Genomic DNA, 15,719 nt, shown 5'->3' with positions numbered 1-15,719 from the left:
TAACATTTAAACCCAACATTATCTTTTGTAAAGTTAAAAAAAGTGTCATACTAGGGGTTTGTCAAGTCTTCCGTTGCCTCCAAGGTTGTACCCTCAAGGAGGTGGCTAAGGAAAGACTAAAAAAACAAAGAAATGGGCAATCTGAAGAGCAGCTTCGGGAACAGACTCACACAACTCCAATGTCTGCGGGAATGATACAGGGAATCCCTCCTGCCTGGGGCCATCAGATTATACAACTTAGGTTATATCTGCACCACGGCACTTCCAACATCTCTAACTGCTTTCAGGCACCTCCAAGATCTCCTGCAACACCTGCAAACATATTCAAACATTACTGTCATGAATATTCTCCATCCATATATTTCAAATTGTTCCGCTTATTCTTAGTTATTTATTCATCTCATTTTGTACACATATTTGTTCCCAGGTTGTAATTTAATTGCTCAGATCCTGCTGTATACATATACTATATTCCATTACTATTAGTGTATTTCTATGTATTCTGTACAGGTCTTTCCTTTTCCTTACCTTATTATGTATAGAGCTTGAATGAAAATCACAGTCAGAGAAACTTCATTTGTTTTCGGTGTCCTAGAATGGATCCAAAATGTACAAACACATCAAATAAAAATTTTAAAAAAGCGGTAAAAATAAAATGAAACTGAACGTGAAAAAATAAACATCTGATAAACTGGACATCATCAATTATAATTATGATGGTGTAATTATGATTTAAATACCATGTTTCTTTTCTAATGTACAATGTAACTCACATTTCTAATTTGATATGTACAGTATATTTCCTGTGCTCTTCCCTCATAATTTCCCAGTTTTGGGATCTATCTAATTCTACATCATTATCAACAACATTTACCTCGTGTTATATACACATTGATATTTTTATTTTATTTTATTTATCTTTTTTAATACCTACAGGTACTAAGAATCCATGCTTGTTGTAATGTAATCAGGCCTCCAATACACCGGACCGTGCATTCCTGTATCGCGGTGCCTTTAACCGCCCTAGCGGAGGAAGCTAGCACCGCCGCTGCCCCCAGCTGAAAAACTTTCCTGTCGAGTTTCCCTGTTCGAGGGACAGGAACTCCCTGCTCTTGTTTCTCCTCCCCGCCCATGATAATAACACCAACACCAAAGAATCCTTTCCTGCTCCGACGGGGAAAATTTGGATTAAAACAGCAGGAAAAGTTGGACTTTCAAGCCGAATGGCGCTGTAGTTGAGTCCAGCGTCGCTCGTCTCTCCCAGTTTAACGACAAGCTCGACTGGGTGAGTGATCTCGCGCTGATTGAAGTCGTTTTTAGTGTATTTCCAGCTAACTAACAGTTAACCACCCACGGTTTGAAAAAGAAAATATGCGGAGTTGCTTTGGGTGTAGCCCCTCTTTAGTCGCTCCGTGGAATTGTCCGGTTGTTTAAACGAAAACTAAACCCTTATTTGAAATGTTAATGGGAACTGTATTGTTGAGAAGGTTATAGGAGATTGTTGCGGTGCCAAGCCGTTTTCCTGGCTCACAGGCCAGAGCTCTGACTAATCCCAGGCCCCGGCACAGAGTACAGATATGTAGCCGCACCGCGCAGCTACATGGTAGCGGTAGGGCTCCTTCGATTATTCCCACTAAAAATATACATTTTCTCAAGTTTTAAATAGAAATGTGTAGTCGGGGGAGGGAGTGTGTCGTGTCCGCCAGGTGCGATAGCCCGAAACGTAAATCTTGTAAGTGACCAAAAACTTTTACTGCGACCTATATATTAACGTGGACGGTAAAATGGAAATGTTGCAAGACAGACATATCATTTACATGCTTTAACCACTGTTTCAGAAACACAGGTATACACTCAATTAATTTTGGGAAAATGGCAGAATAGTTGTGACGTTCAGGTGACTGAAACTACGTTACTCCCAATCCTTCGGATGTATCATTGAGTGATACATCCGAATGATTCTGTCAAATGACTTAAAATGGTCATTCAACATTTTAAATTGTTAAAACATGCTTGTTATAGATCACTTGAACATGTTTTCTTTTTAGATGGACACGAATCATACGTGAATTTTAATGAATGGATGTGTGTTTTTTTAATTGAGAAATTGTTGTAATTGTCAAGATCAGGAAAGAAAGGTAGAAGGTTGGCAGGCATGAAAAAACTGAGGGCAAACCCAATGGGTTGTTAATGTCACTGCATATTGTTTGAGCGGTTCAAATGCTTCAAAGTTTTCTCAAGATAGCAAACCCAAAGGTATGTATTTCATTACCATTTTAAATTATGTGAAAGTAACTTCTTACACTTGCACAGTCAATACTGACCACATATTAGCCATGCTTGAGAACATTGATTTATTTATAGCTCACTGAGAAGTCTTGACTGATCGCATTTTCTTTTTGCAACACTGCAATTACTAGTTCCTTTTACAATAAATATAATCAAGTTAAAATAGGTTTGTTCTGAGGCCCCGAGATATGAGCGTTGAGTAAGGGGCTTTAAATAAAATGTATTATTATTATTGTTATTATTCAAAGTCAGACTGCACCTTCATTTTCTCTAGGTTTATTTTTGGATTTGGTTGTTTCTATGAGAAGCTATGAGATTTTTTCAGTGTTAATCAATCTTTTTAAATGTTTTCAGGGAAAATTATTGTGGGGAAACCGTTGGTGTTTTGTGACTTGAGATCATTTGTTTTTCATGACTCGGTTTCATCAGTTGGTTCGCAGACGCTGATGTGGTGCTCTACAAACCATACGTTTTGTTGAAATGACATTGTCAAACGTCTGATAGAGAAATACCATTGGATTCTAATTGGTTCTATTTGATGTAGGAGAGCAAAAGTATCAACTTAGAAATACTTAGAGTGATATATCTATGTTTCGCATCCTCCTGTTTTGAATACCTCGGCTTACAGCAACTGATCTAGCTATTTGTTTTTTACAATACCTCTTATTAACCTTCTCCAGGCAGATGTTGCAGATTTGCGACAGCCAAATATCAGATTTTTCCTGCAACTACAACTTAATTTGAGCCTGAGAGGGTTAACTACACATGAGTATATCACTCTTAGCTGTTTCAAATTTTAAATTGTGGATTACTTCTTTCCATTTTCAAATGACAATGGACTTTAAAGCTTGTGATTTTCGGATACATTTTCAACACTTCTTGAAACATTGTCTCATCTGAAATGCTGTATAAGGCAGAAGCGTTATGCGTGGGACCTTGCTGCTTCCTGTTTTTTTTTTTTAAAACAACAAACCCCATACTTCAGACTGTATTTTTTATTTTTAATGATTACCTCAGAAGACCAACAATTCAAAAATATCCATCCATCCATCTATCCATCTTCTTCCGCTTATCCTGCACTCAGGGTCGTGGGGGATGCTGGAGCTTATCTCAGCTGTCATCAGGCGAGAGGCAGGGTACACCCTGGACTGGTCGCCAGTCAATCGCAAATAATAAAAATTGAAAATATACATAATTAATACCATATTAATCCCTCATGGGGAAATTCGCTCTCTGCATTTAACCCATCATGGACCATGAACAGTTGGCTGCTGTGCATCAGCGCCAGGGGAGCAGTTAGGGGTTCAGTGTCTTGCTCAACAACACTTCAACACACGAGGTGGAGCCGGGAATCGAACCGGGAATGGCTAATTGCTTTATCTTCTGTGCAATGCTACAATGGTTTCAAAGCCATTCCTTTTGTTTTTTGAAACCTAAATCTTATTTTAATTTCTGGTTGTTTTTTTTTGTTTTTTTTGTGAAACAAAATTGACACAACAAGACTACCATTTTGGCTATGTCTTGTTTAACCCTTTTTGTGACGAGCAGTGTAGGACACGTCTTTCTTACATTCTTGTGCTTTGTTAAGCCTCTTACAAGGGAAACTGACAAACACATGGTGTGTGACTTTAGCAGTGGCCGTAATTACCAACAACCGAACAGGATAAACAATCACTTCTAAGACAACTCTTATAAGTTGTCTAGTAAGGTCCTTGTCTCTATTCTATTTGGAGAGACAACTGAGACACTAAAGTCTTAGGAGGAACTGGGCACTATAACAAAAGCCGACTGAGTTCCGTTTTTTGAATAAGTTAGTTCAAGGGTTGTATTATATTTTAACTAATACACACACAAGGTGCACTTGCCTCTGTAAGAGCTTTTGTGAAGTTTTACTTTGTGTTTTCTCCTTGTTTCAAAATGAACTGTGTCCACCTTAACAGCCTACTTGAACTGTGTTTTTGTCCTCTATATTTGTAACATAAAATTTCTTGGACATTTTCTGAACTGTTCTTACTTTCCTCGGTCTTGACAAGCAGATAGGTCTCATGCTCCCAGTGTCTTTAAATCATGCTTCCTTGTTTTTTGCAAAGATGACCATTCATGGTCTTGTAATCTACTTACAGGACTGGCTGCTGTAAATGTTGGTTAAAAAAGATAAAATGGCTATATAAACAATCATGTGTAACATTTTGTAGTTTATAATTGACTAGTCGTTCTGTAATGTCAGTATTTTTGACTTACTTCAGCTGTTGGGGATAATTACTTTTAAGATTCTCCCTGCAAAAGCAAGACAATTAGTCACTTACAGTCTGTAAGTATCATTATGATGTCGGTGTTTAGTTGAGTTTGTTTTGGTTCCAACACATTAGCTCTGGTCTAGAGCAATAATAAAGTACTTACTTGCAGGTTTCCTTTGTTTGCATTTATTAAAGATAATTGATGTATAAACTTTTGATTAGTCAGCAGAGCTTCACAAGTTTCTTTACCCAGCAAAAGCAGTAACTGTATAAGTTAAGGTTAAATCCAATGTTCTGTTGTTGTTAGAGTTGTAACTATGACACACTCAACTGATGAAGTATCTGTAAGATCTGATACGATTTTCCAGGCCCTAATTTATTTTTCGCTGACACCTCAGAGCTTTAAAGATGGAATACCTAAGAATTACCTTGAGGTAGTCAAATCCATGAAAGCTTTGCATACATACCGTATCGCTGTCAGATGTAATATGTATATTGCTAGTATGTATTCACTATCCTGCAGCAGGTTTATTGTTTTATAGATGCTCTCTGTGATAGACTTCCACAGCAGAGCAGGGGATCGTTGACCTCCTGTCACCCTGGGTCTAAGCACGCAGTGACAGCCAGGCTTTTGTGTAGGTGGTTAGTTGCTGTGGATTGTTTGACTCCCTACCATTTCTGATTGCAATGGGTTTTTTGATTGTTAAATGGTGACGTCTGAAAGTCAGCAGTCAGCAGCAGTTTTGGAATGCAAACCGAAGCATAAAACAACTCTTCCTGATGGACCACCTGTTTGCTCACATTTAACCAAAAACACAATCCTGTGGTCGTTTAGGATTTTGAGCACATTGCTGTAGAAGTTTTGAAATGCCAGTGGATAATTTGATCGGCAAATAATTGTCATAAAGGAAGCTGAAATAAGCTTGACAGTTACATATGATAAATACAGAAGGCAATGGATCTAATCGAAACATATCAGAGTACAAGAAAGAGTTTGCAATCTGTCAGATGAAATTGATCGTAGAAGAAAACTCAAAGTGACAGTGTTTGAAGTAAAATGACAGCTTGAATGCATGATTACAAGTTAGTCAGAAAGTTTTCCAATTGAAAACACAGTTGTAGCCAAGGCTTCTGGGGAAACCAATGCCATTTATTCACAGTGAGAAATATCCTAGTTTTAATGCCTATATATAAATTAATTGTATAAAACTTTTCTGTTTGTACTTGCAAAATGTTGCACCTGAAAACCTATTGTTTACCAGCTGCTTCCCACACTTACTCCTCTCTCACCTAACCGAAATGCGACAGTTGAGAAAAAAGACAAAGAGGCATCTTGAAGGTGAAGTTGACAAGTTATATGCACAAACACATTTGGTTAATTTGTTTTGGCCAGTAGAGGGTACAGGATAAAAGGTAAGCAGAAGTTCCCTTAGACCAGGGGTGGGCAAACTATGGCCCGGGGGCCACATCCAGCCCGTTGGTCTTTTTTTATCTGTCCTGCCAAAGATTGGTACAGAATTCTTACTTGGTGTGAACGATTGAATGATTGGATCAATGAATGTGGGAGCTCAAAGAGGAGATCATTTCATTTTTGGAGCTACTTGAGAACAGCTGAATGACACAGATTGGCTCTGTGATTTAGCCTTTACTGTGGACATATTGACACACATGAATGAGCTGGATGTGAAGCTACAAGGGAAAAACTGGTTTGTGCTTGAAATGCAACCAAACGTCAGAGCCTCCAAAACCAAGCTGGTTATATTTTCAAAGCAAATGTCAGACAATGATCAGACAAATGTCGGCGAGTCTGATATGTCCTGTTAACAAATGCGTTTTTTTGATATGCATAGTATCTTATGCTGACCCGGTCCAAATTTTAAAAGTCAATGCGACCCCTGAGCCAAAAAGTTTGCCCACCCCTGCCTTAGACATATAACTTTTTTTTTCCTTTTTGTTTTCAACTTTAGGTGTGTCAGCATTACTATCTAGAGCAGGGTTCTTTAATGTTTTCAGGCCAAAACTGATGAAGAAATGGAGCAAGGACCACCTATATAAATATAAGTGCGTGCGTGCGTGCGTGCGTGCGTGCGTGCGTGCGTGCGTGCGCACGGACTTAAGAAAGTTTTAATTTTAAATTTCTTAATTTACTTAAGAAAATTTTCCTTTACACTGAAACTGACTTTAGTGCCATTTACCTAAGTTATCCATATAGTGCATGGATTCATATAAAACTACCATGCCTATTTAAATGATAAACATTGTTAATTGCACGATAACATAATGTCGTCTTCCTCCTTTCAATCGTTTCGCAATGATATCTTCATTGATGTTAAAGTATATTAAAGACATTTACATTTTTGGAACATATTTTGGGGGGATCTGAAAAATATATTTTTTTCAGAACAGAGGTTCTGAATCCTTATTTTGTTTGACCTTTCCAGCATAATGACATCCACCGTGACTTTAGAAGATGCGCTCTCCAATGTGGATCTGTTGGAGGAGCTGCCCCTTCCAGACCAGCAGCCATGCATCGAGCCCCTCCCCTCCTCTGTCATGTACCAGGTCAGTGTGTAGTCTGTTTTTGTAACCATCTAACCATCTCTACAGACTGTTGGATGCAGTTACTTTATGATAATATAGAAATTGACCAAGGTTAAATACTTTTGTAAGGACCACTCAGACAAAGTTAACAAAATACTGTTATTGTTCTTTCCTAGACATATATAACACTGTCATGCTCATCATCACTCTCTTCTGTCCACAGCCAAACTTCAACACGAACTTTGAAGACCGGAACGCATTTGTCACAGGCATTGCCCGATACATTGAGCAGGCCACTGTCCATTCTAGCATGGTACAATAGCAGTTTCACACCAGAATACAGTACAATACTTAGTGTCAGTTCCCTTTGCCATTTATAGTGTCTGAGAAGATTTTTAAAATACACTTCATATCTTCTTAAGGTACCTCCTTACGGGGATTCCTCACTTGTTAACTGAAGCACTGGGGTGACAGGTGCTTTTAAAAATACGTAACAAGTCTAATTGCTATGATAAGCTTAAACGATGTGTCAGGTCATTGTGAGGAGTTTAATTCACCAAATTTGGCTCTATGACGCACCTTCAATAGGACCTACCAAGAGTTGCATGTTACACCAGAGCATTCAGTTGCAAGCAGCTCAAAGAATCCAGGCCGGAGACTTGTGATTGGTCCAGGGACAAATGGATGCGATTGGACTATCTCTGGCAGGAATAGTAGGCTGTTGTGTATAATTAGTGAGGGATAATTGCATTGGGTCTAAATCAAACAGCACATTGTGTGGCAGCAGGATAGGCTCAAATGCAGTAAAGTTCCTTCCGCTACTCCCTGGAAGATATAGTTAGGGCAGGGCAATTCTAGAAAAACATATGTTTGTAATCTCTTGAAGTAGATCAGTTGATACAACACACGTGGAACAGATGTGCTAAGTTTGACTGAATATAGCATATGAAAAGTACTTTGATTTATTTTTCAAATAAAAAGTTTAGTTAAATTTAAGATGATTTGGCGCTTAATATCTACTGCAATTTTCTTATTTCAGTTTTGTATTATAGGTTTTTGTTCTGCAAATCTTGTATAATACCTTGAATGTTTTTAAGATATAATTTTACTTAGTTACAAATGAAGTCATATCAGTCTTTATGATTAAAAATGATTTATTGATAATGACTTACAGAGTAGCCAAAAGCCTTTCTTTATAAATGGAGAAATGAAATTCCAATTTAAGAATTTCAGGTTAACACTTAATGAAAAATATCCCATTTAGACAATATTGTATATGCACACTATATGAATCGCACAGACCCAGCTTCACATTATTTGTATTTATTTTTTGTGAATGACGATGTGTGAAGAAGATAGTACTTTACTAATTGTTTTGTTGTCAATATTGCTGCTCAATTATTTCCTTCATTAGAATGAAATGTTGGAGGAGGGGCAGGAGTATGCTGTCATGCTCTACACCTGGAGGAGTTGTTCACGTGCAATACCACAGGTAACCATGTTGCTTTGACTACCGTTACTCACTCTTTGTTTTGTATCAATTCCATTTTCGAAAAGATGTCTCATACATTCACTTAAAATTTCTGTCCTACTGCAGGTAAAATGCAATGAACAGCCCAACAGAGTGGAGATATATGAGAAGACTGTGGAGGTCCTAGAGCCAGAGGTCACCAAGCTTATGAATTTCATGTACTTTCAGGTAATTTTGCTTTCTCAGTTGTTAGACCTAAAGTAGGCAGACTTCAGATAGCACTAATATAATCTCTTTGGATTATCTTTCAGCGAACAGCTATAGACCGTTTCTGTGGGGAGGTCCGTCGTCTTTGTCATACTGAGCGCAGAAAAGACTTTGTCTCTGAGGCATATCTGCTGACTCTCGGAAAGTTCATCAATATGTTTGCTGTGCTGGATGAACTGAAAAACATGAAATGTAGTGTCAAGAATGACCACTCTGCCTACAAACGGTATGATGAATTTTATGTTGGCTGAATTTCAACTGAAAATTGTAATAATTATTAAGAACACTAGATGGCAGTGTACTTAACTCAATTGACAGTGTTTGGACTGAATCAATTTTTCTTTTTCAAACTTAAAATTTTTCTCCCTATCTTCATCCAGTGCTGCCCAGTTCCTCAGAAAAATGTCTGAACCCTCATCTATTCAAGAGTCTCAGAACCTGTCAATGTTCCTGGCAAACCATAATAAAATCACTCAGGTTGGTCAAATATTCACCATATTGTTTAATCAGAATCTATTATTGAATAAATCAGATATAACCCATTATCATTAGTTGTGGGGGCTGTTTTTCTCAGCTCCAGGCTGGCTGAGAAAAGTTAAGACCTACCCAAAGTAATCTATAAATTTTTTTTTTTATCTAAATTGAAATCCTTACCTTTTTTAAATTGTCATCCTTTTGAGCAATGAATAGAGTATTTTTAGGAACAGCACAGTGATTTATTTGAGACCCTAGAGACCATCAATGTTAATATCTATTCTGTATCACCTTTCAGTCTTTGCAGCAGCAACTTGAGGTCATTAATGGATATGAAGAGCTGCTGGCCGATATTGTCAACCTGTGTGTCGATTATTATGAGAACAAGATGTACCTCACACCCAGTGAGAAACACATGCTGCTCAAAGTAAGTCAGCCCTACAGCTGACCATGTGGATCACCGAACATTCTCTTCCTTTCGGTTGTTCATTCTAAACTATTTCTGCAATGTCGTCATTGAAGTCAATCCTGAGGTTAACTACTGTTTCACTTTTCAGGTAATGGGTTTTGGTTTGTACCTCATGGATGGAAACAGTAGTAATATTTACAAGCTAGACGCCAAGAAGAGAATTAACCTCACCAAAATCGACAAATTCTTTAAGGTATGGTCGCGAATTTATGTGGTTACCGTGTATATCAGTCAGGGTAGCACAGCTGTGTGTTGCATTTTGTTTTATAAATTAAGTGATCAAATAAAAGTTTGTATGCAGTCAAAGAGCAAATAGTGAGAATGACAAAGATGCCAAATTGCAGCCTCACAAAGAGATGAACTGAAGTAGACAACAAAACAAAATCTTTCCTTTCAAATATGATTGTAAGCTGAAAAACGCCTCTAATGTGTGGGCTGTGATGTGATGAGCTGTAATTTTCTCCTGTCTATTGTATCGAAAGTCACAGAAAGTGTTTGTTCACTGAAGTTATTTGCATTTGTGTTAATATCATTTTAAAGAATTGATTTCCATTCTTTGACACAGTAAGCCTGCTTTGTGCCAAAATGGTTTTAAGTGGTTCCTTTTTAAAAGGTTATTCAAGGAGAAAAGCAAAATAAACTACTAGTTGATATACCAAATTAGATCTGTAGCTGATGGCCTCGTCAACATGAATACTTTTTTGAGAAATTAATGTATTTATTGGAAATAGTAAAATATTGAATAGTAAATGCTATCATTCAATTAATCCCTTCATGCATGACGGTCACTACAGTGGACAGCTATTAACATTTTTTTAACTCAGGATATCATGGGTCATGCATCAAAGAGTTAAGAATTGTCTTTTTTAATGTTTCTATAGATGTTTTTATTGACCAAAACATCCATATAGTATTTATCATGTGGTCTTTGTGGGTTTTGTGTTCATAGCAACTCCAGGTGGTTCCTTTGTTTGGTGACATGCAGATTGAGTTGTCCAGGTACATCAAAACCAGTGCTCACTTTGAAGAGAACAAATCCAGGTGAGAGTCGAAGGCCACCACTAATACTTAAAATAACACACAAAAAAAATCTCCAAATCCAACTTGTCCATCACGGCAGATGATTCCAACTCACTCTTAACTTTTTCTGTATATGACAAGCTATTTTTCACAATCCAGAATTAAAGTTTCTTCAGTGTGGAAAATTTTGACTTTGGCTGGCATGAATGTCTTTGAATTCTACTCTTAGAAAAATGTACTTGCCTTGTAAAAAAATCATTTAGGTTTGCTTGCAGTTCTCCTCAGTTTCATGATATTTGTGAAGCTCAATTTTCTAATCTAGAAGGTCAGGTTACTTTCCACTAATGTTGTTGTGTCTGACTGAAAGGTAATTACATACATAAACAGTATCGGCAGAATGTATAAAAATAATTAAATCTCTGTTTGATTAATCCAAATCCAAAATGGCTCCATAAATGCCAGAATATATTTTGTCTCCTGTCTTATACCTTAGGTGGACTTGCACTTCTATTTCCAGTAGCCCGCAGTACAATATCTGTGAGCAGATGATACAGATTCGTGAGGATCACATGCGCTTCATCTCCGAGTTGGCTCGCTATAGCAACAGTGAGGTTTGTATCTGCCTCCGTAGAGATTCAAGCAAGACCCTTGGATATGGTCTTGGCTAAATTTGCTCAGCTAGGTGTTGTTCTATAGATGAGCAGATACTTTCAATGCTGATTTGGATGACCCAATTTGATTTTATGCATATATAAAGTACATCAGCCTTATGCTATGTGAAAGATAAGTTAACCCCTCACATCTCTTTTCTGTTTCAGAAAGGCACAGCATAACTAGCCTGAATAATTGCAATTCTTTCAATCTGTCCTGCAAGATGGTTCGGGTTTTTAAAGTAGAGAATCTTGTTGATGTTTGTCTTTGAAGGTGGTGACTGGATCAGGGCGTCAGGAAGCCCAAAAGACAGATGTTGAATACAGGAAGTTGTTTGACTTGGCCCTTCAGGGCATGCAGCTGCTCTCTCAGTGGAGTGCTCACGTCATGGAAGTGGTAAGGACATACAAACTGTGACGAAATGTACAATAATAGAAATCCGGTCAAGATTATAACAAGAACTATGTGTTTTTTGCTCCGAGCTGCTGTGCTCATAATATTAGATGTGACTTTAGTCTTTGGAGTGACTTTTAAGCCTGTGGTGCATTTATATTTTCTATAAATTTTGATTTTCGTCTCCTCATTTAGTTGATTTGTCTCAGAAAACCACATGTACTTTCATTCATGTAATTTCATGTGATTGGGAAAACAATTCAGTCACCTTTTTACTATTTCACAAATCAGGTAAAAAAAAAAAAACAGTTGGCAGTTAGATTACAGTACATCTAATCTGGAAAAAAAATGTAACCTTAAAACAACCACAAAATTGCATAAACATCTGAGAATTAACTCATTTTGACACAAACTTACCCAAGAACTAAAATGAATTAGCATGAAGTTGCCTAAAAGTGACAATGAAAGTATATGAATTAGGAAGAACAAGTAAATATTATACGCCTCTTAATGCTGTCATGTACCATATATTCTAGAGTCTTAAACAGTGATATCATAGTAAAGATTAAACCTTCAATGCTCACATTTGTGTAGTATATTTTACATATTTCCATATCACATTACATTATGTCATGTATGTGAATATTTTAAAAAGTGTCTTTTTAATATCATCATGAAAAATTGTTTCCCCCCATCATCTATTCTTACCGGTAAGTTATGCCAGTGAAAACCTCAGTGCGATTGATTTGTTGCACTTTCCCCACAGTACTCCTGGAAACTGGTTCATCCTACAGACAAGTATTCAAACAAAGAGTGCCCAGACAATGCTGAGGAATATGAAAGAGCCACCAGATACAACTACACGAGCGAGGAGAAGTTTGCCCTTGTGGAGGTCGGTTGTGCTATGGGTGTATATCCCACCATGTGCTGATGTAACTTAAATTTTATAACCATTATCATCTCCACAACTAGCCATTGAGCACAGCGTCTCAACTGTTTCTACTAGAGAAAAGGTGCTACAGTGGATTTATGTAGAGAGACACAGTATTTTCAACATGTGCGGATTTTGTTTACGCTTTAAATAACTGCACTAAAACCCTGATTTTTTAGTAGATTACCTTTGTATGGGTTTAGTGGTAATAGTGATCAATTCCAATAAAAAATACTGACATTTATGTTTTTAAATTTGGCATGTGAAGTTTATGAATATGCATTATGACTAAATTATCTGGCTAATATGTGGCTTTGTTGCCAAGTGAAGTGGAGCTGCCGCTTCCTTTCCCAATGAAACCTTTAGACTCTGGTGAGGAGTATTCATTCTCTCACTGTCTTTGGAGTGAGCAGCAGCTCATCTAATCAGAGGTCAACAGTGTGTTGTGTCTTCTCTTGTTCTGTTGCAAGAAGTTCAGATACTTCCTCTGACACCTTTGCATTTTACCACTACTTTTGACATTTGGTAACTGCAAAAGGCTGTGAAGTGATAATTGCTTTTTCTGATAAACTTCTGAGAATTTTATTTCTTACACATGAGGCAGATGGTGCAGCCCTGAGACCTCTGGCATTGCTTTCAGCTTCTCTCTGTTCATCTGCCTCTCATCTATTAGTCAAAAAGGCTTTCCACTGGTGCAAAAAATCGGATATGTCAAATGGTGAGATCAGATATGAAAGAACTGCCACTGAAGCCACTGAGAGTAATGCTCTGGTTCTGTACATTTTCACTAGAATGCTGAAGGATTAATTTTCTATATTGTATATAGACTTAATAAGATTGACAGTATTATGTTGGGATTAGTTTGGGTTTCAAGGTGGACATCATCAGCAATTGTCCTAAACAGCAGATAGCGGCTTGCTAGCCCTCTCAGGACCAGTCAGTCAGTAAAAACGTCTAAAAAATGTTTGATAAAATCAAGATCCTGTTTTTCGGAAGTTATATGTACACCTCTGCACAGCATTGTATCCTGTTTCACATTAAAGAAAAGAAAAAGAAAGAAATATAGATCAACTTGCAACAAAGAATAACTTTAACATAGCAGTGCTCACTGCACTTCATATCTCCTGGTTTGTGCTGTGTGCGCGCATGCTTGGTGCAAAAAAAAAACAACCTACGGCATAGAGCTAATATTAAACCATATACTACACCTCCCTACTATTTGAGAAGCAGTGGATTAATGTGACTGAATAATGCGATTTTTCTCAGGTGATTGCAATGATCAAGGGACTGCAAGTGTTGATGGGACGTATGGAGAGTGTGTTCAATCATGCCATTCGTCACACCATCTACTCAGCCCTGCAGGACTTTTCTCAAGTTACTCTCCGAGACCCACTGCGTCAAGCCATTAAGAAGAAGAAAAATGTCATCCAGAGGTATGGCTGACATTAAAATGCAGTGACTGCAAGTAATTCAATATTCCTTCTAGTTACAGCCCGTCATTGCTCAATGTTCAGTGAAATCCTTCATATCAAGGAAATCATAAAAAGAAGTGTGTCCCCTTTTAACTTTGATCTGAAAACAGCATTTCTGCATGTTCGAAATAATTTGATGATTATTCCCTAAATTCCGAATTTTTACTCCTTGACCAAAATATGACTGTGTTGCTACTTCTAGCCATTAAAAAGAGGCAAATATGGCTGTTTTCTGTTTCTTGTTACTCAGAATCAACGGGTTGTTTAACTTTAGGCAGGTGGCAGATCACTACATAGTTAATGATGCAAAACATACCTGCCTCTTGTGATAATTTTGAAGAATACAACTCCCAGCTTTCTAGCTACAATGAACTGAATTTCAGTTGAAATTATCTGCACTCTTTAATTGAATTTTTCTCTTAATATTTTTAGAAAACTGAAAGGTAGCTGTCCCTTTGATATTTTCTACAAGTAATAAATGAAAACCTGAAGAGCTGCTCTGGCAAAACTCTCAACATGTATTTTTCATGGTCGTAATTCACTTGAAACTGTATACCGCCACCCCAAAATGTTTGTGGGATCCTATAGATTGGCTATCTCTGCTTCCTTATACTATTAATCATAACAGTGTGTTTCTTTTTCATCAGTGTCCTTCAGGCTATCCGAAAAACTGTCTGCGACTGGGAGACTGGTAGGGAGCCACACAATGATCCTGCCCTCCGTGGAGAAAAGGATCCTAAGGGTGGTTTTGATATCAAGGTCCCTCGCCGGGCTGTGGGCCCCTCCAGTACACAGGTTTGAGCTCCCAACATTTGTTTAACTACCTTTTCTCATTTAGTTATTCCATCAAAACATTTCCTTTACCTCAAATATGTAAAAAACTGCTACTCAAGCGTGCATGCAATGCTGCAATGCTTATGCTGTAAAGACAATCAGGGCTCAGTTTGGAGTGTTCAAGGGTTGACTCACCCTGCAATAAGAGAGATCAAGGTACTCAAGAAGGATCTCCAGTACATTACACAGCCTGTCTTGCATTCCATTGTTCCTGCTTATCTTTCAATTCACTCCATCATATAATACTACAGACTATTTTACTTTCTTGTCATTTGGTGGAAGCAAACCTCATGCTGCAGATATAGCAGATTTGCGCTCTGTTCCAGGAACTAATCTTGTTTCCGTGTGCCAGATGGTAAAGTCAAGCCAAACAATCACAATCTGTGTTTATCAACCCTGAATCAATAGCTTTCAAACTCTTTTGTCAGGATTGTTGAATGATAGAGAAAACTTAATGGATCTAAGTGCAGATATATGCTATGTTCCCTGCTGACATGTAGTTGGGGGTTACTTTTACCTGTAATTAAAAGACCAACATACTACACTTGCTATATAATGCTGGCTATTATGGACATTGCATTTTGATGAACATGTTTATGGATGCTTTTTAATGATTTTTGATTTGATGAGGATAGTTTTTTGACTTGACACTTTCCTCCTTTTTGAAAAT

At 37.6% G+C, this 15,719-nt stretch overlaps 1 protein-coding gene across 1 annotated transcript in view; it reads left to right on the top strand.

The window, feature by feature from the left end:
• Positions 1 to 1,143: 1,143 nt before the first annotated feature.
• Positions 1,144 to 15,719, top strand: part of cyfip1 (cytoplasmic FMR1 interacting protein 1) — a 27,662-nt gene continuing 13,086 nt past the window's right edge. The window contains exons 1-15 of the mRNA XM_086161331.1: positions 1,144 to 1,285; positions 6,968 to 7,088; positions 7,291 to 7,380; positions 8,482 to 8,559; positions 8,665 to 8,766; positions 8,850 to 9,031; positions 9,186 to 9,282; positions 9,578 to 9,706; positions 9,837 to 9,941; positions 10,698 to 10,789; positions 11,262 to 11,379; positions 11,693 to 11,815; positions 12,579 to 12,704; positions 14,010 to 14,176; positions 14,863 to 15,010. Of these exons, the coding sequence (XP_086017457.1) occupies positions 6,972 to 7,088; positions 7,291 to 7,380; positions 8,482 to 8,559; positions 8,665 to 8,766; positions 8,850 to 9,031; positions 9,186 to 9,282; positions 9,578 to 9,706; positions 9,837 to 9,941; positions 10,698 to 10,789; positions 11,262 to 11,379; positions 11,693 to 11,815; positions 12,579 to 12,704; positions 14,010 to 14,176; positions 14,863 to 15,010 (1,674 nt within the window). The 5' untranslated portion in view covers positions 1,144 to 1,285; positions 6,968 to 6,971. The remainder of the gene's footprint in view (positions 1,286 to 6,967; positions 7,089 to 7,290; positions 7,381 to 8,481; positions 8,560 to 8,664; positions 8,767 to 8,849; positions 9,032 to 9,185; positions 9,283 to 9,577; positions 9,707 to 9,836; positions 9,942 to 10,697; positions 10,790 to 11,261; positions 11,380 to 11,692; positions 11,816 to 12,578; positions 12,705 to 14,009; positions 14,177 to 14,862; positions 15,011 to 15,719) is intronic.

Source organism: Fistularia commersonii, chromosome 16 (genome assembly GCF_037954325.1).
Source record: "Fistularia commersonii isolate RoL2024-O1a breed Wild chromosome 16, RoL_Fcom_v1.0, whole genome shotgun sequence".
NCBI classification, from domain to species: domain Eukaryota; kingdom Metazoa; phylum Chordata; class Actinopteri; order Syngnathiformes; family Fistulariidae; genus Fistularia; species Fistularia commersonii.
Note: the sequence above shows the minus strand (reverse complement) of the source record. Positions and strands in the feature narration are given on the sequence as shown.